The 24,917-nt window shown below is 39.1% G+C and overlaps 1 protein-coding gene across 1 annotated transcript in view; it reads right to left on the bottom strand.

The window, feature by feature from the left end:
* Nucleotides 1-1,439: 1,439 nt before the first annotated feature.
* Nucleotides 1,440-24,917, bottom strand: part of GLRX3 (glutaredoxin 3) — a 32,751-nt gene continuing 9,273 nt past the window's right edge. Inside the window, exons 3-11 of the mRNA XM_044748547.2 lie at nt 18,844-18,918; nt 17,908-18,109; nt 12,332-12,504; nt 12,034-12,095; nt 9,802-9,859; nt 7,901-7,953; nt 5,157-5,196; nt 4,980-5,072; nt 1,440-1,705 (exon numbers count right to left, since the gene is read on the bottom strand). Coding sequence (XP_044604482.1) covers nt 1,655-1,705; nt 4,980-5,072; nt 5,157-5,196; nt 7,901-7,953; nt 9,802-9,859; nt 12,034-12,095; nt 12,332-12,504; nt 17,908-18,109; nt 18,844-18,918 — 807 coding nt within the window. The 3' untranslated portion in view covers nt 1,440-1,654. The remainder of the gene's footprint in view (nt 1,706-4,979; nt 5,073-5,156; nt 5,197-7,900; nt 7,954-9,801; nt 9,860-12,033; nt 12,096-12,331; nt 12,505-17,907; nt 18,110-18,843; nt 18,919-24,917) is intronic.

The following is a 24,917-nucleotide window of genomic DNA, read 5'->3' on the forward strand; positions in this document are numbered from 1 at the left end:
GATTCACACACATCCTTTTTGTTTTTTGAGGAAGATTAGCCCTGACCTAACTGCTGCCAACCCTCCTCTTTTTGCTGAGGAAGACTGGCCCTGAGCTAACATCCGTGCCCATCTTCCTCTACTTTATATGTGGGACACCTATCACAGCATGGCATGCCAAGCGGTGCCATGTCCGCACCCAGGATCTGAACCCTGGGCCGCCAAAGCGTAATGTGTGAACTTTACCGCTGCGCCACCAGGCTGGCCTCTCACACACATCCTTGAAGCCAACAGCTTAATAAAATGTCAGTTAAAATTCCAGTCCCATTGGCATTTTAAAGGTTTTACTTATACAATGACTTATGTTTTAAATGGAAGAAAGAAGTTCACAGACCAATGCCCAAAAGAAGTCCATCTAATTACACAGAGTGGCAAGAAAATCTGCCATGATGGGTGTTCTCCTCTGGCAGGAAGGAAAACGGCTGTGTCCACCTTTATAATCTTGTGCAGACTGCCCTTTGTAACATACACCCAACAGAATCAGCTCTCTCTTCTTTACACAATCAGACAAGGCTGGGAAAGAGCCTGACGCTCAAGAGACAGGACTACCAGGCCGTGGCAAAGGCCAACCTTCACCAGACCCATAGCATCTCCTCCCGTCTCTCTTATCTAAATTGCCGACTTCACGCCCCTTTCCTTACTACCACCAGACACTTAACCACACAGATCAACAGGCTGGGAAAATTTAATAAAGGTCACAGGTGCCCTGGGTACCCAAAAAAACCATCTATGAACCACGGAGGTAAATCCAGCTATCCTGTTTAAGGTATGCGCAACAGAGGCCTAACAGATCAACTATTTTTTTAATAAGTTAGATTCAGGATCAAAAATACTGTTGAAATTTTCATGGACCTCAGCATGATCTCAACCTATGTAAGGGCTAAATCAATACTTTCAATACAATGATTAAAATAAGCTGTGGTGCTTAACACAAACTGATAACACTCTTCTGTTCTTTGTCACAGCCACTCATTCTTCTACCTGTTTTTAAAAAAGTGCTTGCTGTAACATACTCAAAGAGAAGCCCTCTTCCTCTTAATGTTTCTTGGTAACACACTACTGGTGCTTTCTGAAACGCATCTCTGAAGGTGCAGATGCCCTACACTGCCTCTGCAATTTTACCAGTGCCAAGCTCAGTGATGGTATCAGAAAAGATTTTCAGTTGAATTTTTCCAAGCTGTAAAGAGATCTTTGGCCAGCGTGGGGAGCCATTGGTTTGTTCTATGAGTTGTTCTAAATACTATTGTGGGTTACAGACTCTGTCACAGTTCTCCATTTTCTGATAACTATCTATTTCTTAACTGCTACAAGATGCCCACATATTATGAAAAAGATTTAAAGTGGGTTAATTACAGTAATGGTATGTTTAACATCACTATAAAAACACTTTTTTTACACAATTATTTTAATTGAATTTGAATATGTTTATTGCATTGTATTTTTGGTGGAAAAAATGTAACATACATTTATTTAGCACAACCTTGTGAAATACACAAAGTGTAACTGGGTAAGAAGCATTCTTCTACTCCTAGTCCATTTCTGAGGACTAAATCATGAACTGCTCCACTGTAATTAAATATCTCTTGCAATAGTTGGGCACCAAGTTTAACATTTATTAATTTTCTCCTTTCAGTATAGGCATCAATTCACCATTTTCTTTCAGTTCCTAAAAATAAAAAAAAGAAAATAATATGTATATGTATATATAAAAAATGAAAACATTTAAATAATTACAGATTGCAACTATATCAGAGAACTAAAGAAATACCTTATTGGATTAAAACTCCAGTCTACCAACACACTCAAACTAAATATTATGCCATAAAAACTGAGCACACTATCAGATTACAAAATAAAGTTTAAAATGTATCCTAAAACCAACAGATTATTTAGCATTAGCGAACATAGCAATTGGAGCAAAACGATGAAGGCTCATATTTAAACAGCAATAAGTAGGGGAAAAACTTTGAGTGATTGAAGCAGCAATGTCATGTTAACATCCACTCACATACAATGCACGTGACACTGCTGCACCACAAGTGGTAAACAGGCTCCACTCTCAATCCAACCTGGAAAAGCCACAGTACTAGCATGTACATGTAAACGTAAAGGCCAGAAACCATGAAAAAGACGTAATAATTCAGAAACTCCTTGTGCCCATCTTTCAGAATTAACATTTGGAATACAGCATCAAGTTTAAAATGTGACAATAAAGGATAAATAAGATATTCTAGTCTAAGATAAACATTTAATCTGATGTAACATTTCAGGTTATCAATCAATAAAGCCACAAAAACCCACTTGAGCTCCTCTCTGGATTAAACCCAAATAGGCGTGACTGTCATATGAACTCGACAACCCTCAGTGATGTCTTGGCATCTTCTACTCATTTAACAAGCAGAGATCCTGCGGCACCAAAGGACAAAGCAGGACTCTTCTGAGCACACGGCTCAGAAGGCAGTTCCATGCAGCACAGTGGCGAGGCCGGGCAGCCCTCAGGTAGAATCTGGACTCAACAGCTCACTGGCCCTGAGATGGCAGACAGCTCACTCAACTTCTCAGTCTGCGCTTCCTCATCTGCTGACCAAGAATGAGAACGCGCCTCTGTCAGGCTGCGGGGAGCATGACAGGAAGTAACCTAGGGGAAGCACTCCAGCAGTACGCCTGGCCCAGTGCAAGTCCTTCCACACAGCGATTCTCATCAACATCACTGCTGTGAATTCGAGCCAGCAGTTTAAACAGCAACCTGATCAAAATATTCTGACTCTCTCTAAACAAAGTGTTTTCAGTCCAAACATTCTGCAGGAGTGAACTGTTCACTCTTTAGAGGTAAGATGAACTCACTGAGCACATATTAGTAGCTATTTTTCTCAGGACATTAGACTGAGTCATTGAGTTACTGAGTAATTCATTTATTCAACCACCCATTCAACAAAAAAAAGGACTCAACGCTCCTACAGAGGCCAGCCAGAATGAACCCGCCTGGAACATAACTGATGCTATAACTGACCTGAAGGTGAAGAACTGCACTCGGTAAGAAACCGACCAAAATGGCAACTAAAGAGCTGTTCCCAGTTATCTTCTCAAAGAAAAATGTTAACAATATCACAAATTTCCAAATGTATATGTTCTTAGCAGGTGAACATAGAAAGTCATATAACACCCTGTTATAACCTAAAAAGAAGTGCCCATGCTGCTCAGCTTTAGAATTAAATGAGATTTATTGATTGTATCTTCCCAAGAGTTACCAATGGCTAAGGTACAGGCTATAAAACATTCAGACAAGAACAGGCTCAAGAGTATTTGGGGTTTGAAGACTGTGCTTACAAAAATAAAAAATATATATAAAATAACAAATGCAGATCTATTGTTGCTTCAGGGCTATCAAAAGCTACTATGTCAAACCTTTTTTTTTCTCTCCAGGAATGAGAGAGTTTAGTAGGAAAAATGCCTCAGTGACTTGCTTAAGAACTATGATGTCAAACGTGGAACTCGGCAAGAGATGAAACCCATGTGAACAAAATCGCAGGAGGAGCAGCCTCTGCAGTCAAAGGCGCTCACGCCTGTGTTTCTAAAACCTACCGGCTCACAGAGCTGACAGGGACGGGCTAGAGTTCTTCCATGTTAAGAAAGTACGAGTTAAAAACTTTCAGTTTACAACATACCTAGAAGCAGTACTGCTTACTACTTGCTTTCCACTTAAAACGTCAGAGATCTGACTCCAGAGAAAATCCTCTAACGGGTAAGGCAGGAGGAAGCGCTGAGCACCGGAGTAGCTCCACCAGCCCGACTTTATGGAAGTTCATGCTGCTCAGGCCCTCTCCTGTACCCACCCACGGCCACCCTCCTCCAACACCCGCTACGCAGGGTGGGCCTGGGGTGTGGGTTTGAGGATTTAAAGCTGCAGCTTCCCTCTGTTGTTGTGGGCTAACCAGTAGAGCTATGGAGCACACAGGTGCTGTTAGGTGGAGGCGCCCTAAGCTCCAGACTTCAAATTCTATAAGGAAAATCTGGCCCATTTAAAATTCTATGAGCGTTTACTTTAAGCAAACCAATGAAGGAAATTAATCATCAAAGACGTATAAGAAACAGCATCCTCCGAAAATATGCTTACAATCTGAGAGAGCTAACCAATTTTGTAGCATCTGAGACTCAAAGTGGGTCTTGGAGATGACCTAATGCAATCCTCATTTTCCTTTAGAAAACTGAGGTCAGTGACCTCAGGCTTCTGTGGCATGGCCAGCAAGGCCAGGCCAGCACTGGGACTCAGGTTTCCCGCCCACGGCCCGGTGCTCTTTCTTCACTCCATCACCCAAGTGCATGTGAGTAAGGCAGAAAGACATGAGAAAATAATATAATAATTATAATATATAAATATAAAAGGACAGGAGAACTTCAGGAGCAGGAGCAAAACAAACATTTCTGGCTGGAAGAATCTAAACAATTCACAGACAAGAGAGGCCTTTAAATATGGAAAACAGATTTAATTATGGAATACGCAAGGGAATCTAAAGCTGAGGAGACAGGGTGAAAAAAATCTGAAAACAGGGAAGAAAGTTCTACTGGAATTAGTACGGTGTGAGTAAAATCAAATTTTGAGCTTGCCATATAACTTAAGCCACAGAGTTTGGACTTTAGCCAGCAATCCCTTGGGGGCCACGGAAGTTCTGCAGAGGACCCGGAGCAGCAGGAGAGGCCCACGGTAACAGAGAGGATGCGACCAGCTCAGGTGAGAATAGTGCAATACAGCAGCGACAATGAGAATGACAAGATTTTATGGTCATACAAATGGTAATACTAATCTGGAAGTGACTGGATACGAGACCAGAAAAGAAAGGCGTCAAGGACAACCTCGAAGTTTCTGTTCAACATGAAATAATAATTATTAAACATGCCAAAATTTTCAGTTCTTTAGGACACCAGATGAATTCCAACCTTACCTTAACGATATCCAGACCTCCAACAAGCTCCCCTTTCACATACAGCTGAGGGTATGTTGGCCAATTGGAGTAAGCTTTTAACCCCTGCCGAACCTACGGAAACAAGAGGAACCCTGAAACCTTCCTATCAGACCCTAATGATTAAAACTAAGACAAAGGACATAAAAGAAAACTTACTTCTTCATCCTCCAATATATCAAACGTCTCATAATCAACACTACAAAAAGGAGAAAACATTTTAACAGGAAATATAGTTTTAAACAAAAATTTTAAAACCTATTTTGTGTTTTAAAAACAGTCAAGAAAAGTACATAAACTATTTTGTTGCTAATAAAACTTACTGTGGAAAAATGGAAATGATTTTACTTTTTAATCTGGTAGATACAACACAGAGTAAATCACTCTAAGATACAACGTTATCTGGATGTTTCTCTAAACAATATTGGGTTAGACAGGGGTCAGCAAACTCTCTTCGAGTGTGACACAGTAAACACTGAGGGTCTGCAGGCCATCCCGTCTCTGCTGCACAGCACAGAAACAGCCCGGCAGGCAGTGAGGAATGGGTGTGGCCGAGTTCCAATAAAACTCTTCACAAAAGTAGGTAGCCAGCTGCAGTTTGCCAACCCCCAGGACAGATTCATGCTCATCCTTTACATGGGCCTGTCGTTAACACTCTCACTCCATTTCCAGCTCCGACCCCAGGCTGCTGCTTCTTAACCTACTGGAAGCTGTTGGAGCAGGAGGGAGCAGCTCTGCTTCCCATGGACACAGAGGGTGGTGAGCACTGGCTAGGCTGGGGGCTCACCAGCCAGGATAACCACACTGCCAATGAACACAGCCTTATGGAGGTCTGCTTTCCACACAGAAATAAACTTATTTCCGAACACACATGCTATTTTCAATATGCACAAAACCAGTGAAAGTGTTGTGGCTTTATACTGTATAATGAACATTACTCGTATAAATAAACGAAAAATCACTGCTTGAAACTCCAACCATATCTACTCAGAAGGATTTCATTCTAAGGTAGTAAGAATTCGTATGAACATATGACTGAATCCCTGCAGGGAGAAAATAGGGATATGTGCAGGTCCAAAAATTGGCCAAAGAAAATGTCACATAGGAAAAACAAATTTCAGTTTTCATAAAACCAAAATCACCTTCATATACGAAAAAATCTTATTTACTTAGTAAACAAGTTCCCAAGAAAACTGTCCATGGTGCAGGAAACACTCAAACAAATAAGCCAACTAATCCACTTAATATTTAATCAGCACCAAGTACCAAAAACTGGATGTCTGAAAGAAGAGCAAAGATTTAAAAAAGACCCTCACAAGGTAAGTCTCTCTTCAAGCTGAACTAAAGAAGGCAGATCTCCTAATCTAAATAGTATGATAAAAATAAGGAGCTACAGAACTATCTATAGGGAACCTAAGCAGTACTGGGCCCAGCGTAGGGACGCAGAATCATAAAAGCCAGGACATCTCCTACAAGTTCCTTATAAAGGGTACCTTTCCCACCTCAATATACACTTGGTACTCAGGCCCTCAAGGCATGTGTATTCTGCCTAGCGAAGGAAATGGTAAGTGCAAGGACAGAGGAAAAGGAATAAAAAGCAAAGAGCCTTCTCCACATACTTATGACTCCCAGCAAGATCGTGGTCTGTTCAACCTAAAAGAATCTCAGAGGTCCCCATGGCCTCATTCATCACAGAGCCGATCCTGCTTACCAAGTCTAGAGCTGGGAGGGCATTCTCTCCCAAAGAAACCCCTCTGCTCTAGGATAACTGGCACTTCCAATCCAATCTGGATTAGACAGAAAGCAAAGTTATAAAGATTTTTCACCAAATACATGAGCTGAGACAGGCCCAATGTTGTCACGTCCTGCCTCATGACCCTGCAGAAGCATGCCCGGAGGGGACAGCTTGGGCTAGGGAGAGGTGGACTGAGTGTGTCTCACTGTGGAGCTGTGGCAGAAGGGAGATGGAAAGGGGACCGAAATAAATGATGACCAAAACCAAGCCAGCCTCCCCTAGGCCAACAGCAGGGTGAAGAAGGGGCAGGCTAGAGGCCACGGAACAACAGACCGACTACACTCTCCTCTGTGAGATGTCAGTCATTTGAAGAAATCAACCATTCTTTTCACATCTCTAAAGATGTATGTAAACCTGTGCTTCTCAACTCCTTTCAACCCTGCCCAAAAATGTCTAAATACTTTGAAGATCACTTTCCCCGTAACTTCATAGGGTTGGCTAATACGTTTAAAGCTATGATCAGAATACTTATAATATTAAAAAGAAGCAATCATGAAGTAAGAAATAAGGAAGAGAAATAAGCAAAACCATTTGACAAACCTTATAGATCATGTGCTAAATATCTTCACATAAGTGGGTTTTTTTAATCGAGGTATAACAGACATATTGGTTTTGTTTTTAATCACAAAAATCAATTGCAATTTTCTTACCTGGCAGCTTCATCACTGGGCAGATCAAAAGCATAGGCAGTGCAATTTAACTTAGCCCACCTCTCAGATCCAGAGAATGGACCTTAACATGTGCCCTATCAGTTTCGTGAGCTGTTTAAAACTAGAACACTTTTTAAAGAAAATTAAAAATCTATAATACACTTTCCCTAAAATATCTTTATGCCTGTTAAGGACTTAGCTATTAACTTTCCTCTAAGAAAGCAGACAAACAGTTATTTCAGTGGTTCCCTGAGAACCTCCTTTATGTTACCAATAGGTTGACACTGGCCAGAAAATTCTACCGTGGTCTAAATTAAAGCATTTTCAATAAATTATGGTAAAAACAAACTGACAGATAAAAATATATGAATATAGACATAACAACTGAATAGCATCAGTGGCATAACTGGAAAGCTGGATTTTCTTAAATGTATCATTTGAAAACAAGACTGACTTACCCAGTACTATTTAGTATTTCCAGAATTTGTTTGCTGAATCCACATTTAGCTTCCTAAATTTAGGGGGAAAAAAAAAAGTAAGATGCCTTACATTTTTGGTATGGCCCGCTGGCATGGCTGTATCTAATCCTTTGTCAACCAGGATGGCACTTAACGATGTGGCGCCACTATGACGAGCTTCCCAGTGCCTCTCCCGTCAAAGAGCAGTCAGAGAGGTGAGAACTCAGGAGGCCACCTCACACTCCCTGCACCTTCAAGAACTGACCCACTCACACAGCGTCCCGGATGCACAGCCCACACACTTATTTCGGTCTCTAACACTGGAGATGACGTGTTCTAGTCACTTACAATCTCTGAGGTCAAAAAGTTCCTCTAAGTCAAACCTCAACACTCTCCTGAGACTTCAGTTCCTTCTCTACTTCACTCATACAGGTGATCTCAACTCATTTAAGCTTTTTGCAATGATTATGATCATCATTTTTCTGTTCCCAGCTGGACTTTTAGTCTCATTTTTAAAATTTATCTTTACATTATAGAGTATCAAACTTTCTTGAGGATATGGAAATCTTACACTTTCTTACATGTCACAGGATCCCAAATCCTCCTCTACTACAGGATCCTCTACTCCTGGAGAAAAGATTTGGCACCACATAAACATCTTGAGTGTTAATAATTCTATCCCTAAAATGTACAAACCTTCCAGAGCTTCCAGAAAAAAAATCTTTGAGAGTAAAAGTCTGCTTTAAACAATCACCAAGAAGAAAAAACAAAAAAGATGACTTTATCACTACTGGAAATTATTAACGTCCTCTATTTTGTTTTAATAAATACAGTGAACCAGTCAAAGAATCTAGGTCCTAATCTAGTGATCACAACATGCTGAAATTTATGTTACCACTTTCTTAGTTATTATTAGTTTCATTGTAACAGTTATATTAACTAATCAGTTATATAAACTAATCAGTCTCACTATATTAATTATATTAATTTTCACACTAGTTATCACAACCTCATTCTCAAAATCACCCTGTGAGGCACCATGCTGTCTGTTCACAAGAGGGGAAAGTGAAGCTCTCCAAAGTGAAGTGACTTGCCCAACACATCTTGGCTGATAAGTGAGGCAGACTGAACGTAACTGCCTGTCTTTATTCCATCAGCCTTGCCTCTCGGTTTTAGCTCCTCATCTCTGAAGTGGGCCAACTCCCTCCAGCCATGCCACCTCAGCAGCTGACTGAGAATAAAGTAAGGGACAGAGGCAGTTTCTGGAGGCCACCACTCCAATCCAAATACCAATAATAATTAGTTCTGCTCAAACTACCAGTGGGAGTGATCTATCAAACTTGATATTCAAAATAATGCACAATGAATATGTACTTTCATCAAAAAAGATCTAAGAACCATCCCACAACCAGTAAGAAGTGTCCAGCTGTTTCACCCATCCATATCAAACAAGTATTGAGCACACATCATACAGCTAGGGTTTATTGCTCCATCATCGACACTTCTGAAGGAGGATCTAGAGCTGCAAACCCAAGAACTAGAAGGTTCCCTACACTCAGGAAGTACAGTGACCAAACTGCATGCTACAAGAGTTGACAAACTCAAATGGTGACGGGCCAGCAACTAACAGAACCAGTAAAGTGTTAACAGTGTTGACCATGTTGGCTGACAAAGTTTGGCAGCAGAAAGAAATGCACCCCACTGAGATGTTGATGATAAAGTCAAGCAAAATGTAGATTACTTTGTTTGATCTCCATAAGCACCAATTAAGGCCTGGATAACTTCCTGATACCACTATAGCTTCATTAGCTAAAGCAAGGAAAAAAAGATTTAAGTGTCCCCTTGTCGCAGATGTTAACATCAAAAGAAATTACAAATAAAACCATTTTTGAGTTCTTTACCTGTTTGTTTCCTTTCATAAAGAGCATCACAGAAGCTTTATTTGTCAGTACTTTGAGCCTAAAGAGAGAAAATTGATATAAAATGGCTCAGCTCAATTATTAAACACCACTTTTGCTCCGCTTCATGAGTAACATGCATATTTGAGGGATAGCAGGATGATAGTTCACAGCTTTGAGTGGTATTAAACAAGCAAATGCATTGACATTTTCCTTTATTTCATTCTCTCCCTAAGCCACTGTAAAACACAATATGGCTTTTTAAGGCAACGAATGTTCCTTCAAGTTGCAATTTAAGCCCATCAACTCACAGTACTAAAAAGATAATAATAACCAATTCAATAAGGAATTGCTCAATAAGGGGCTATACATTGAGCCCATCCAGAATTTTCAGGAGTAGATCTTGTGTGCCCTTTTCCATCGTGAGGCCGTGCAAAGCTCTACACTATTAAGTGCTCACGAGGTCACACCTGCAGGGGGACATGCTGAATCTCGGAACACCAACTAACACCAGCTGCTAAATCAAATGCTCACATTAACCTTATGTTTGATATTATATACAATCTTTCAAACATCATGGTCTAACTTGCTGTCAGGAATTCTAACCATCTGTCTAGAGCTTAAAGTGTAGTCACAAATCTCAGAACTGTCCGTGTCAGAACAATGGACTGCTGAAGAACCTCCAAGTCTCACAGTGGTCACATCACCATGGCCTCCTCCTTCCATGGGTACCCTGGATCCATTCATGGCTCAAAATCTCATCACAGAATAAAGTTATCACAAATGAAACTCACAAATCATGCACAAAGCTATGTCACGTACACTTTCAATATAGTACAATTAGCTAATTCTCAAAAAAACAGTCAGAAATAAAGAACACAATGCTGATCCTTATCACTCACGTAGTGACCCAACTACCTGGATCCAGGGAACCAACCCAAGTCCCCCTGTCTCACCCACAGAGATGTCGCCAAGCACCGGAACTCGGGCTCCTGCACATTGTTTACCAGGAGCCGTTTAAATTACTACTCAAAATATACTGAATTTTACTTTCTATACAATTCTAGCCAGTTATCTTTTGGTGTCTGAAACCACAGGCGATACAGATGCAGCACATTAAGAAAAGAGAGAGGTCTGATGGAGACAGGGACATAAACAGCAAGAGTGTACTCAACAGAGGGAAAAATAAGCTGAAAGCAAATGCAAGCAAATAAAAAGCATGGCAGTCTTCTGAGGCCGCACAGCCTTCATGAGCCACCCAGACTATATAGCAAAGAACGCAACTGAGGACACTGGAGTCAACAAAGGGACTAGGAGCATTACCTTCTTATAAAAAAGGTATGAAAGAGTGTAAATTATTTGAGAAAATGTGACACTTAAAGGTCAGATTGACATATATGGAATACCATTAATGAGGATTACTTTATTAATCAAAGACAGATAAAGGAGGTGTTTATTATTAAACACTTTCAGAAATTCTCAAAATGTAAACGGCAAGAAAATTACAAGAGGAAGTTTTACCTTACAAACTCAAGCCTCGACTATGAAAGGCTGATATACTACTATATTTCAAAATAAATTCCTTTTTAAACTCCTATATTAATTCATATTTATTATAATAAAAATCCCTTTGTCTCCCTACAGGCCAAAGTCCAAAGCTTCTATAAGATAAAATCTCTAAAAGCTGATTGAGATCCTTCATAAAACAAAGAGAGACAGATTTTACAGCTCCAAAATCTCCTTGAATTTTAAGTTATCAAGGTTTAGACAGGACATGAGAAATCTCCACATGCACTACATACGCAGCATTTCCTTTTCAGTGTTCTAACAGGACAGTGACAGCAGCAGGCATCAGGACTCCATATAGGAAAACACAAGTAAGCCAGGATTAGGCCATGAGCAGGAGCTGTTACTAAAACCTGACCACCAAGACAATTGGATCCTGGCTCTGAAATGCAGAGAGAGAACTAAAACTTGGTCATTCCATTGTGACAATGATATTTTTATAAACACAAAGAATATCCTCCACATAATCATTAAACTGGTGAAAAATATCTCCAGTCTAAATTAGACCTAGTTTGCATGACTAGTTTGACTGCAAACAACACAACTATGATATTGGCATAAAAAACAAATTCTGATTTCTACATAGGAAGAGCAATGCAAAAACTGAGAATTAAAAAGTATTTTAAAAATAATAAATGGTAGACTATTTGCAACTTTTAAAACACTTACCTTTCCTCTAATTTGGGAGCTTTGGGGCAAATTGTATCTAGTTCTTCAGACGCTTCTAGCTCCTGAAATAAGCATAGATGTAAGTTTAAGAAAACATTTATTATAACATAGCTCTCCTTGGTCATATCATAATACAGAATATTACTCAATCATCTCACCAGAAATACCGTGTATATATTCCAGATTCATATTAATAAATGTAGAGATTCTTAAGAAATGTATACTTTAGACTACAGCACTTATGAAGGTAAGCTCTAAGTGAAAACTCTTTATAAGGTACAGATTTCTCAGTTCTAACCTTAATTATGTCAAGTCCTCCTACGAGCTCTCCAGAAACATACAGCTGGGGATAGGTGGGCCAGCTGGAATAGGTTTTGAGGCCCTGACGAACTTCTTCATCTGAGAAGATATCAAAACTGCTAAACTGAATATTATGTTTGTTAAGAATTTCCACCATCTGTTTGCTGAAACCTGCACACAGAAAAAGAAAATAAAGAACTTAGCTTCTCCCTCCCTCATTAACATACACACAATTTTAAATTAATTTAGAGTACATATTATCTACTAAATATAGGTGTCTGCCTCTGTTTTAGCAGTGATTGAATCAGCATGGCTGAATAGTTTGTAAAAAGAAAGAAAATTCCAAGAACCCCTTATCTGACCATGAAGTACACCACATGTTCAGGTATGGCTTAACTTTTTAACAAACTTTTGAGTAAAAGAAAAAGAAAAAGAGTGTGTGTGTGTGTGTGTGTGTGTGTGTATTTATCAAAGTTCCTCTTCAGTATGAGGCACATTTTTTGCTATAAGAGAAACAGTCCTGGCTAAAAAGCAGAGACCTGGAGTCCTGGCACCTGCTCCACCCACCAAGCAGATGCAGAGTTAAGCCCTCGATAGCCACCTCCCTCCCTGCACTTCGCATCAAGCTGGGGACTGGCCTGGACACTTGGGACAGTCCCTCCCAGCTCTGCTTGTCTGTGAATCTATGAGAATCAACGCTGGGTGGAGGAAAAAACCCTACAGTAGTAATTTTTAACTACTACTTAGCCATACTGGATACCCAATTCTGTTTGGTTTCTAGACCTTTTTTACTGCTTCCTGTGTATATATTTCAGTAGTCCTCAATCTGTACCATCTCTAAATAGAAATTAAAAATCAAGAAGGAATGTATTCTCTTTTAGTCTAAAATGGATATAGCACATTAAATTTCAAAACTATCCTCTCTGTTGTTATATATGAACTGTCAATAGACTGACAGTATTCTTTCTCATCCAGTGTCATAACTTGACAGTTTCTTTTTTAAAACTATTTACATTCCCCAAAGTATGTAATGTGATTTTTTTTTACTGCACTTTAGTGCCAATCTTATGTTCCATGATTTTATTATACTTTTGTGACCCATTTTTGTTCCACACTCTTTTGACATCATTTTCCTATTATGACATTAGTACTGAAGAATAAGAGTGTGAATATCAGTCTTTTATAAATCTGCTAGTCTTGTCTGAAAAAAGGGTATTTTTCTTTCCATAAACTAATTCTTCCCAATTGTTTTTCAATACTTTTTACCACTCTACTCTTTCACATTCCATCATTCTTCTTTTCAAACACAGGCATAATTCACTGGAAAATAACCTATTTTTCAGATTCAAAATTCCTACAAGATTTAACAGCATCAGCAATTATTTTTAAATAAAATTGAATAAAAAAATTCAGTATAAGATTAACTGCAAGAATAGGCTTTACGGAACATCCTGCAAAAGCACTTTTACTATTAAAACATGGACTTATTAACTGAGCTCCAAACATTTTTCAGATCTGCAGTTTATTGAGATGAAGCTCTGGTATTTATTTATATAGCATATAAGTTGCTTTTCCTACAACTGAAGTGTTAAGTTCATGTACAGCCTGAAGTAAAACACTGATTCTGAAATTTTTTCATTCATCTGGGAGTTCATTAGTAAACAGCTAACGGCTGATTGCTGATAGTTATTCTGTTGCCAATATATTAACTCATTTCTACTGTAACTGGCTGAGAAAAAGCTTTATTTTAGCTTTAGGCAATTACATGCGGACTAGAAAGATTGATTGGTAGTGTTTCATTTTTAAGGGTTAAAGCGGCAGACTGAAAATGTTATGCTTAAGGATAAAATAGTGAGAAGGCTTTATTCTAACAAAATATTTACACACACTTTTTTTTTAAGAAAAATGCATGCATGCAATAAAAATATTTAAAAGTAGAAAAACCCTGTTTAACTGCCACAGAACCACCATTTCTATCTGTAGTCATTTCTACTCATGACAGAAGACAGGAAAAAGAAGCCCAACTGACACATTTCATCACTACCTAACAACAAGAAAACCCTAAAGAATATTTCCAATCCTGCAATGTTTCTGTGTCTGATTGTTTAAAAAGTAAAACCCAGTTTGATGACTCTCCTTGCAGGAGAAATTTCTGTACTGTGGTTCGAATACCTTTTGCTTTGCTAAAAGCTTTGCTAACTGAAATAGAGGAATTCCCAAATAACTTAATTAACCGGCATGTTCAAGGATTTAACATCCTGTTTAAAAAGATGTACATCTCAGTGCTTCTCAAAAATCTCCCAAAACATGAGAGCCCTCTCTTTCTTGTCCTCCTGAGGAGCACGGAATAAGGACAATCTAGTTCTTTGACGACTGAGAACATAGCAACCTGTCAGGCTCATAATACATACACTATACAATTCTGTAGGTAGAGCCCAAAAGTAAAGGTTAAGAAGACAGAGATGTGAGATGTGCAGGCGCTGGGCTGAGTCCAAGGAGACTCCAGGGCAGATCCAGAAATGATTTTCAAGGTTTCTTTGACACGAAATTTAAATGTTACTCATTCATGTTTTTTTGATTAACTCAAAGCGAGGTGGGGGACAGCTAATCAAAAATCAAGCATAGCTCTACTTCACAAAGGGAATCCAACGAGAGTAATGGGTGTTACTGACGGCAGTGCTCTCCAAGTGCATTCTGTGTAAAACACAGACATCAGCCGCTCGAGTTCATGAATGCTGATGGTCTCTGCTTTCACAAAGGAGGCTCTGCCTAACACTTTGTCTCTAACATGCCAACAGAAGAGCAGAAACAATTTTTCACTAAACAGGCCCACAAAGGAAGAGGGTGAAAGTTACATTCATTCTAAGAAAACAGTTTAAGGATGAAGACAGTTTGTATAGCAGTGCACAGAGAAAGGGCACAGAGAATCAGAGTAGAATCAACGAAGGAAGGACAAGGCAGTCACAACAGAAGGATCTCTCAATTAATCCCTAAGTAGATATTTTATTAAAGAATACCATCACTCTAAAATGACCTACTCACTATATGTGATAGAAGGACATGCTGTAACAGAAACCAAAATACTGGGAAACAGAAAAGTCTACTAAAACATAGATATGAGCTAGCCCCATGGCCTAGTGGTTAAGTTCGGCATGCTCCATTTCAGTGGCCCAGGTTTGGATCCCGGGGCAGACCTACAGCACTCATCAGCATCCATGCTGTGGAAGCACGCCACATACAAAAATACAAAACAGAGGAAGACTGGCATGGATGGTTAGCTCAGAGCAAATCTTCCTCAGCAAACAAAGAAAAAGGAAAAAAGCAGTTGTAATAATTATAAAGAATAAAATAAGTACTAGGATGGAATAAAACTCTGTTAAATCACATAAATCTAAAGATCTTTTTTTAATTCCCTAATTATGTCTTTTATTATCTAAATGTCTTTAATAACATGTTCTTCAGATTGCTCTGATTTTTTTTTTTTTTTTTAGATTTTATTTTTTTTTCCTTTTTCTCCCCAAAGCCCCCCGGTACATAGTTGTACACTCTTCGTTGTGGGTCCTTCCAGTTGTGGCATGTGGGACGCCGCCCCAGCGTGGCCCGATGAGCAGCGCCATGTTCGCACCCAGGATTCGAACCGACGAAGCACTGGGCCGCCTGCAGCAGAGTGCGCGAACCCAACCACTCGGCCACAGGGCCAGCCCCTGCTCTGATGTTTTAAAGCTTCTTTTTTATTCTAACTTGTTATTTGTACAGTCTTCTAAATGCCAATCAGATAGTTAATATAAAAATGGCTAGAAATACATCATAAATTCAGTCTAATGAAGTAAAAGGTAAGTAGAAAAATGATTATTTCTACATGTAATTCTAATTTATTTAAATAATCATATTTGGAGATCTTGAAAAGGATCTCCAAGATTGGCTCCAACCCGCACCACCACCAAAGAAGAACTAAAGGCACAAGGGGAATAACTGACTTATCCCTCACGTTATCAAGGCAGGCAGCATAGGGCAGTCGGAACTGCAGCTCACCTGTCGTGACACCCAGTCTGCAATGCTCTCTGATACACCACCTTCCCCTCTGGTGCCTAAATATACCTTCCCCGAGCTTCACTTTTATCACCTGTCAATTTTACTAGGTTATCATTCAGAAAAGATTAAGAGAATGCTACTGTTCAATACCAAAGAAGAGAATATTCTATTGGTTTTACTATATGTTTACTCAGTATAACCTGTATGACGTGTCATACAGGTTTGTCCACACCCTACAGCTAGTTCTACAGCACTTCAGACTTGAATGAAAGTCCTGAATAAAACCCCCTGGGTCACCACAGAAAGTACCAGAAATTATTTTTATGCTTGACAGGAGAAAGTGAACCAGTTTCAACCTCTATTAAAAACAAACAACCACAAAATAGAGACTGTCTGTTGCTATCTTTAGTTAACTCTAGTATAGATTCAGTTAGCTTTTCAATACATAAATAAGAGGCATCTGATGTAAATATTGGAAAGGAAATTTTTCAAGTAGAACTGAGAGATAAAGGAACCATTTTGTCATCTTTTCAAGATAGAGTTCATCATGAAACTTTATATTTAAAACTAGACTTTTTCACAATTTTATATGTAATGTTAACCATATAGGGAAGAATTTACAATTAAACTTATATTGGAAGCTTGGCTATTTTTATAAAGTCACACTGGACATGCAGTAATTGTATCAACAGCACACTCAATTTTACTGCCACCTATCTTAATAAATTCCCTCCTGTGCAGTTGAAACAAATACTCTTAGATTCTCAACAGCATCATCAAAAAGCATTAATGCTCAATTATGTAGCATAATAATGTTGTACAAGGCACAGCAAAAAGAAAACAACATAAACCCAGAGGGTCAAATAACTCTAAAACTTACTTAAGGACAAAATTACAAGCGTATACATGATATATAAAATAAGAGTGACTATAAGCCACAGAATTAGGAATCTTTAAATTACTAGCAGCTATACATTGGAAATGATGGCAGTGAGTGGAGTGAATAATACAGTTATTAGATGTTGAGAGATGACAGGGAAGGCAAAAGTGCACGGGGCAGACACAAGAACACTATCAAAATTCTGTACATCTATGAACTGTTAAATTTGGACCAGGCGAATAAAAGGAGGCTGCCAAGAAGGAGAGGATAACTGTTAATAGCAAAATTAACTAAACAGGCAAAGCCCGTTAATGGAGACAGCAATATGGCTGCTGGAACCTAAGCCCAACTTTGCTACCAGGTGACCTTGAGCAAGTCACCATCACATCTTTAGGTACTTATGTGTACAACAAAGATCATGAATTAGATGATTTCTAAGATGCCTTTTGGTTCCAACATTCTCTGAGACTATAGTGCAAACTAATTCATATCACCTAATCATACAATGCCTTTGGGAATTATAACGTTTCTGATGTTCAAAGGTATCTGAACACAAGTGTAAGATGTATGGTATAGCTTGAAAAGAGCATGTATGCCCCAACTGTACCCTATCTTGATAAAGTACCCATTTTGTTGACATTGTCTTAAAAGCAGCTTCTTACCACAGCGGGGTTCCTGAGGAGTTCCTTTCATAAACAACATGCAGGGGGCAGCATGAGTTAATTTCTTCAGGCGAAGGTTGAGATCTTCTTTAGGATGCTCATTACCACTGGGTGGGAAGGACCCGCTAGATGCGTGGCGCTGAACTTTTTTGGTCAACTCTGGGGCATGTGCACCATCTAATCGGTCAACTTTCTGAGAATTCTAAAGTTTAAAAAGTCATTTAGAATACATGCAGCATTCCTTCATCATCTCCATATTTTAGGCTCCAAAATTACAACAAGCACAAATCTACAGTTCTGGGCAATTTTTAAAGGAGTCAAGACTATTATTGGAGAAGTTTTTAAAAATCTGATTACCAACTGCCTACAATGCATCTCAATTTTAGAAATAAATAATTGTTTTCTTTTTTTTTCCTTTTTGGGAACATACAAAGAAAACATTGCTATATCTCAAACTCAAACCAGATCACAGTCTGACCTAAGATAGAAAGGATTTTCCCACCTCTCAGGGATGAATCTATTATTAAGTATAAATGAGGTATTTGGGGAACTATGGTAACACCCAGGGGTGCCCTGAAGCACAGATTTGCTTCCTAAAAGAGTCATTAATCAAACCAGAACCAGCCAGATGTTTCATTACATACGGGCACATGCCCTAAACATCCAACTTCTGATGCAACTCAGGGAACATTTTGGGTCTACAGCAATATATCTGGATTTTTCTCAAGAAGCTCCTGGTTCTGGATGTCCACAGTCCATGTCACTTTTCTAGGACCCCCCAGACAAGCAAACAATGAAACTACAAGAAGAAAGGGCAAAGCTAGGAACAAGCAAATGCCTAATGTTCAGGGATCAGGGGAGCGGGTAAAGAAGCGAGACAGATAGCCCCACGGCCCACTACAGAGGCGTGATCTCTTGTGCCATCTTTATCCTTACCTTGAAAAACAGAAAGGTGGGGACAGAACTAATTTCATATTTTTCAGATACCTCAGGAACAGCTTCAGCTTCCAACTTTAAAATAAAAGAATTTAAGCTTGATTATAAAAAGGTTCTTCTTTACTATTTCAACATGTAAATCAGTTTCACATGCATTATCCCTTCAAGTAGTTGACGTTTTCAAAGAGTACAAAAGTTTATGACACATTTACATTTAAATGAGACTCACTGGGCTGGCATGTCAGCCACCGAGTCTGAAGTGTCAAAACAGGTTCAGAGGTTTTTATTTTGTTGCACATTTCAAAAGATGCCTGGAGGCTGTGAATAAAATTTTTGGTGCACTAGTGACCTAGTAAATTTTCAATCATATGCAGCGACTACTATATTGAAATCCATAAATCACTGACCCCAGTTATGTCATGATTACAGTGCTTATTTTCTGCCCACAGCAATTCTTGCTGTTTGCTCTACTGACTAATTTCAAGAGGCAGTACATCATGACTGACAGTTGCAGCCTTCTGCAAATTATGAAGCAAAAAGGAGTATTTCTTCCATAAACTATTGGTGTCTGATCAATTTTACTTTTACCTCCTGCAGGGCTGTAGGGCACTAAGCAGACACCTTGCTAGGTTACCTGCTTCTGGTCTATTCATACACTGAAATGCATTTGAAGTAAGATGACTGCATTCTGTCTGATGACTTCGTTGAGGTCCCTCAACAAGAGATGATGTGATATCTGATACATGGATTTGAAACATATTTAATAACACACTTTCTAAATAATTAGAACACAATTACTGTGAGCTATTTATGTAGGATTATATGAACAGTATACTTTAAAAAAAAAAAACCAAGATATATTGCATCTCTCCCTCATAGGACTGTCAATGTAATATAAACTTTTTAAAACCAATAAAAATCTGTATTCACATACCTGTAGGAAATAAAATTTATTCTTAAATTATATTGTTAAAAGTTTTTAAAATATCTATACTGTATTTTTCCAAAAGTGAAAGATTTCCCCTGGGCTTGAAATACTATTTGCTCTAGAGCTTCAGCCAGTGCGGCAGATCCGCCCAGAGGACTCCTGACAGCACGCGGAGGCAATCATTTGTCTCGGGTTTGGATCTTCTAGTTAATATTCTTGGACGCTCTTTTACTACCTTAATTCTTTTTTCTTTAGAAGACCCTTTTGGAACACTACTTTTAATTATTTTCATTTTTTAATGTATTTATATATAAAGTTATATACATGTGAAATCAACATAAACTGTCCAATAAAACTGAAAAAAGAACAGAGAAGACAAAGCATTCAGAGACAGCTATTTAGAAAAGACTCTTCCTGAAGTTTTAGAAACTTTTGTGCTGTTTTCTTTCAAACAATTCCACGCTCAGACCAAAGAGGAGCAGAAAAGGTGATGGATGACAAAGGCAGTTCATTATTTTCCTTCTTTTGGCTAACATCTATCGAGTGCCCACCATACACTGGGCACTGGGCTAGGTTCACTTAAGATCCCCGTCTTTGGTACTACTGGATTCTTACAGAACAGTAATACAAATTTTAAAAAAGGGGCAATATTAAGTAAAAACAAGATAATATGGTCTTAAACCAGAGCAAAACAGGTAACATCCTGACTCATAAAAAGAAATTCCTATATACTTTTTTCAAAGCTGTTCTCTTCTCATATTCCTGCTGATTTCCAATAGGGTCTCTTACTGAAAACTGTTCTGGGAAGCAAATAATCCTCTTGAAATTCCTGCTGAAGCTGAGAGGATCACTACACGTACCTCTCCTCAAATGAGCACCCAGAAGACGAGATCTTAATAAGACAAAGACAATGGTGACAGGGTGACAGGCAAATCCTCTTGAGCAAGGGCCAGAGGTACCATTAAAGACAAAGCCAGGGGCCGGCCTGGTGGCGCAGCGGTTAAGCGCGCACATTCAGCTTTGGCGGCGGCCAGGGTCCGCTGGTTCAGATCCCGGGTGCAGACATGGCACCGCTTGGCAAGCCATGGTGTGGTAGGCGTCCCACATAAAAAGTAGAGGAAGATGAGCACAGATGTTAGCTCAGGGCCAGGCTTTCTCAGCAAAAAGAGGAGGATTGGCAGCAGCTAGCTCAGGGCTAATCTTCCTCAAAAAAAAAAAAGACAAAGCTATTCCCCAGAACATAGGGCAACTGAAGTCCTAAAACCTTTGCAGCACTAAAACTCTTTGGAAATATTTTTGTTGGATATAAAACAACACAACAACTGTAACAATGAAAATAGAAAATAAATATATAAATATTTAAAAATGATCTGCATTCAGAAGAGACCAAAGATGGTCAATAATAGCTATCTGCACCATAAACCATGACAGGCCCTTTAAATAAAAGTGCCTAGACTACTTACAACCTGGAACGGTGGGAGGCATATTATCACCTCAGCTTTATAGATGGCTAGGTAAAAAGGTAACCTATCCAAAGACACACAGTTAATAAGGAGCAGAGCTGAGAAACAAACCCAAGTTCGTTTGACTAAAACAAAGTCTACACTTTTTTCACTATACTATGGTTACCTTTTTCTACTACAACAATCAGAAAGAAAGACTAAACTTCAAAGATGGGATTTATACATGACTTCAGGACCAAATACGAACATTTCCAGAATGGAATCTCAGACAGAATGCCTTCGGTGGGAACGTCTTTTGCTTCCTGTACTGTGAATCTCAAACTTGGACACTTCCCCTGCAGTATGCTGTGTGCCTCTGGAGAAGAGGCGAGAGCAGAGGTGTTGCTACAGCAAGATAAATCCAGAGGTAGGGAATTCTCTCTCTAGCCTACTTCAGTTTACCAAAGGTCACTGAAAACTGCCAGGATAGTAACGGCTAATGCTATGATTTATTCTAGGCCAGACACTTCTAAACGTATTTCGTCTACTGACTCATTTAATCCTCACAACAATAGGTGCTGTCACTACACCCACCCCACTAAAGAAAGTGGAACTGAAAGAAGTCAGGTAACTTGGTCAAGATTACAACACTGTTGAGTGGCGGAGCGAGGCAGTCTGGCTCCAAAGCCAAGCTCCTACACTGCCATGTTGCCATTTCACCAAATCCAATGCTTAGTCTTTTTTCCTCATTTTACTGACCTTTCAGCAGTCATTCAGTAAGCATGACAACATGCACCTTCTAGCAACACCCTTCCTTTGGCTTTCCATGTTTTCTTCTTCCCTTTCATACTCTTAGACTCAGGCTTTGGCTTCTTCCTTCACCTCTGGCCAACCTATACATGGCTGCATGTCCCAGGACTTGGTTCTGAGTCTGCTTCTCTTACCTACACTCATTCTCCTAGAGTGGTCTCATCCAACCTCACGGCTCTAACAATATGGCAACAACACCCAAGTTCTATGCAGGCCAGACCTTTCCCCTCACCTCCAAGCTATACATTCAGCAACTGCACTGAGATCCCTACTAGATATCGCCCATTAAACCTGCTCCTCCCCAGGGCTTCTCTATCTCATTTAATCCATCCAGTTGCTCAAATCAAAAAGGAGACAACCTTGATTAATCTATTTCCCTCATCCTCAACATCCAACCCATCAACAGGTCTTCTGGGTTCCCCACCAAAACATAAGCCGACTCAAACCATGACATTATTTCAACACTCTTTCTCCACTATTGTCCAAGGCATCTCTCTCACCTGGCCTAGTGAAACAGCCTCCTAACTGATGTACCTACTTCTAGTCTGCAATGTTACTCTCTTCGAACCATGCGGAGACACAGCAGCCAGAGTGATCAATTTAGGAATCAGACTGTGTCTCAGAATAAAATCCGAGCTCTACCATCACCCACAAGGCGACTTGGCCCTTGCCAACGCCTCCAACTTCATACCACAGCCTTTCCTCCTTCACTATCCGTCAGCCGCACTGGCCTTCTGCCTCCTCCTCTAAGTCTGCACTTGCTGATCCTCTGCCTAAAAGCTCTCTCTCAGCTTTTCCAATGACTGTCTCCTCTTCATTTTTTAGCTCTCGCTCCCCAGCCTCAACCTAAATAAAGCACCCCACCTCATCTTTCACAGCCTGCCTATTTATTTCTTTTGTAGAACTTATAACCATCTGAAATTACCTTGATAATATGTGTTACCCATTTACTGTCTATGCCCTTACTGTTCTGTATTCCCAGTAACTAGCACTATGCATGGCATATAATGAGAAGTGTTCAATATATAAATTCTGACAGAATACTGAACAAATGGTAGTCACTACTCCTAAGCCAAGAACGGAATGCCCACTGGCCAGTGGTGGCACTGAGGCTCCAAGGTTGAAGAGAGAACGATTAAACTCAACATTCAGGGACATTTTGTTAAACCTCATACAGAAGCTTCTTTCTACTCTGTGACATGTGATACAAAAGGAAAAATTCTCAAAATCAAATTCTTTCTTTGTCAGTCAAATACAAATTTCAAAATAGATATTTAAAATAACATTTCTGAAAACTTTTTTAAAAAGACTTTTGCCAAACTTAGCCCAGTAACAGCTAATAAACTATGTTAATTGTGATTTTTTTTTACCAAAACAACACAGATAAAAACTAGGATATTTTTAAGACTTAACAATTCTACTAGAATTATCTGAGAGGGATTTTCAGAGTTCCTAAAAAACGGAATCCTACATATGCTAAGATGCCAAACAAACTACAGTCATGTGTTGCTTAACAATGGGGATACTTTCTGAAAAATGATCTTTAGGCTATTTCATCCTTGTTAAACTACAGTCATATGTTGCTTAACAACAGGGACACGTTCCGAAAAATGGATAATCAGGTGATTTCATCCTTGTGTAAACATCATAGAGTGTACTTACACAAGCCTAGATGGTATAGCCTGCTATACACCTAGACTATATGGTACTACTCTCATGGGATCACCATCGTCTACGTGGCCTATCGTTGACCAAAACATTATTTCGTGATGCATAACCATAGGTAACATTCTGAGGCTGAAAAATAGGAATTCGGCTAGTTAGTTGGTACCTAGTTATTATACAGCTAGTTGGTACCTTCTGAAAATTGCCCTACAATGTCTGCTTACACGTACTAATTGTACAGATATTTAGTAGTAAACAGTGTAAACTACAGAAATTATCTATACTGATTATATAGACCTTTAGAAGTTAAACAGTGTGAGCCTGTATTTTTAAGATGGTTGCACACTTAAGAATAAGTCAAACTATAACAATTCCTATTTCTTTAAGGAATCAAAAAATACAAATTTAAGTATATAACTCTTTCTGCACCCTTGACCTTATATCTGAAGTTACAATGGATGTAAAATGCAAATACAGCAGCTACTATACAAACAAGATTAATACTAAATGAAATACAACTGTATAAAATCTCATCCACCAGGCAGCTGATAAGTCTGACTTTGAAAATTTTGCACTCAAGTGCATTATATGGTTAAATGAGTACCACAGTCTAGTAGGATGAGGGTACTACACTGGAATTGGGGTGGGCAGCCTGGCATGAGAGGTGGGAGCTAACTGCATGAAGGAAAGCAATAAAAAAAGAGAGAGAACATGGTAAGGTAAAGGTCCCTACCTCAAGTTTCCCACCACCTAGTCAAGAAGCCAATCAAAACAGGAATTAAATGACAGAAGAGACAAAACTACAAGACATTCCCCTAGTAGTCCAACCAATGGCACAGACTAAGTTCAGAGACCAAAGAAAAGCCACAGGGTATACAGGAAAGACTTCATACAAAATGGATTTGTTGTGAATCACCATGTTATACACTTTAATATACAGTTTTTATTTAAAAAATAAAACAAAACTAAAAAATAGTCAATTGCCACTCCTATAAAAAAATAGATTTGATTTGGACTTTGAACACAACTACTGGTACCCAACTTTTTCGTCACCCAAGAAGCCTTACGCTATTCTTCCTCTTTCCTGCCCCTCTACCAGATACTGTATCTTGAAAGATTCTATCTACCAATTGATTAAATCATAAACATGTATTCCCATTTTAAAGTGCTAACAAACTGACTTTATACAATTTAAAAAGGAAAAGTACCTGACATTTTAATTAGCTATT

This window comes from Equus asinus, chromosome 2, assembly GCF_041296235.1.
Source record: "Equus asinus isolate D_3611 breed Donkey chromosome 2, EquAss-T2T_v2, whole genome shotgun sequence".
Lineage (NCBI taxonomy): Eukaryota > Metazoa > Chordata > Mammalia > Perissodactyla > Equidae > Equus > Equus asinus.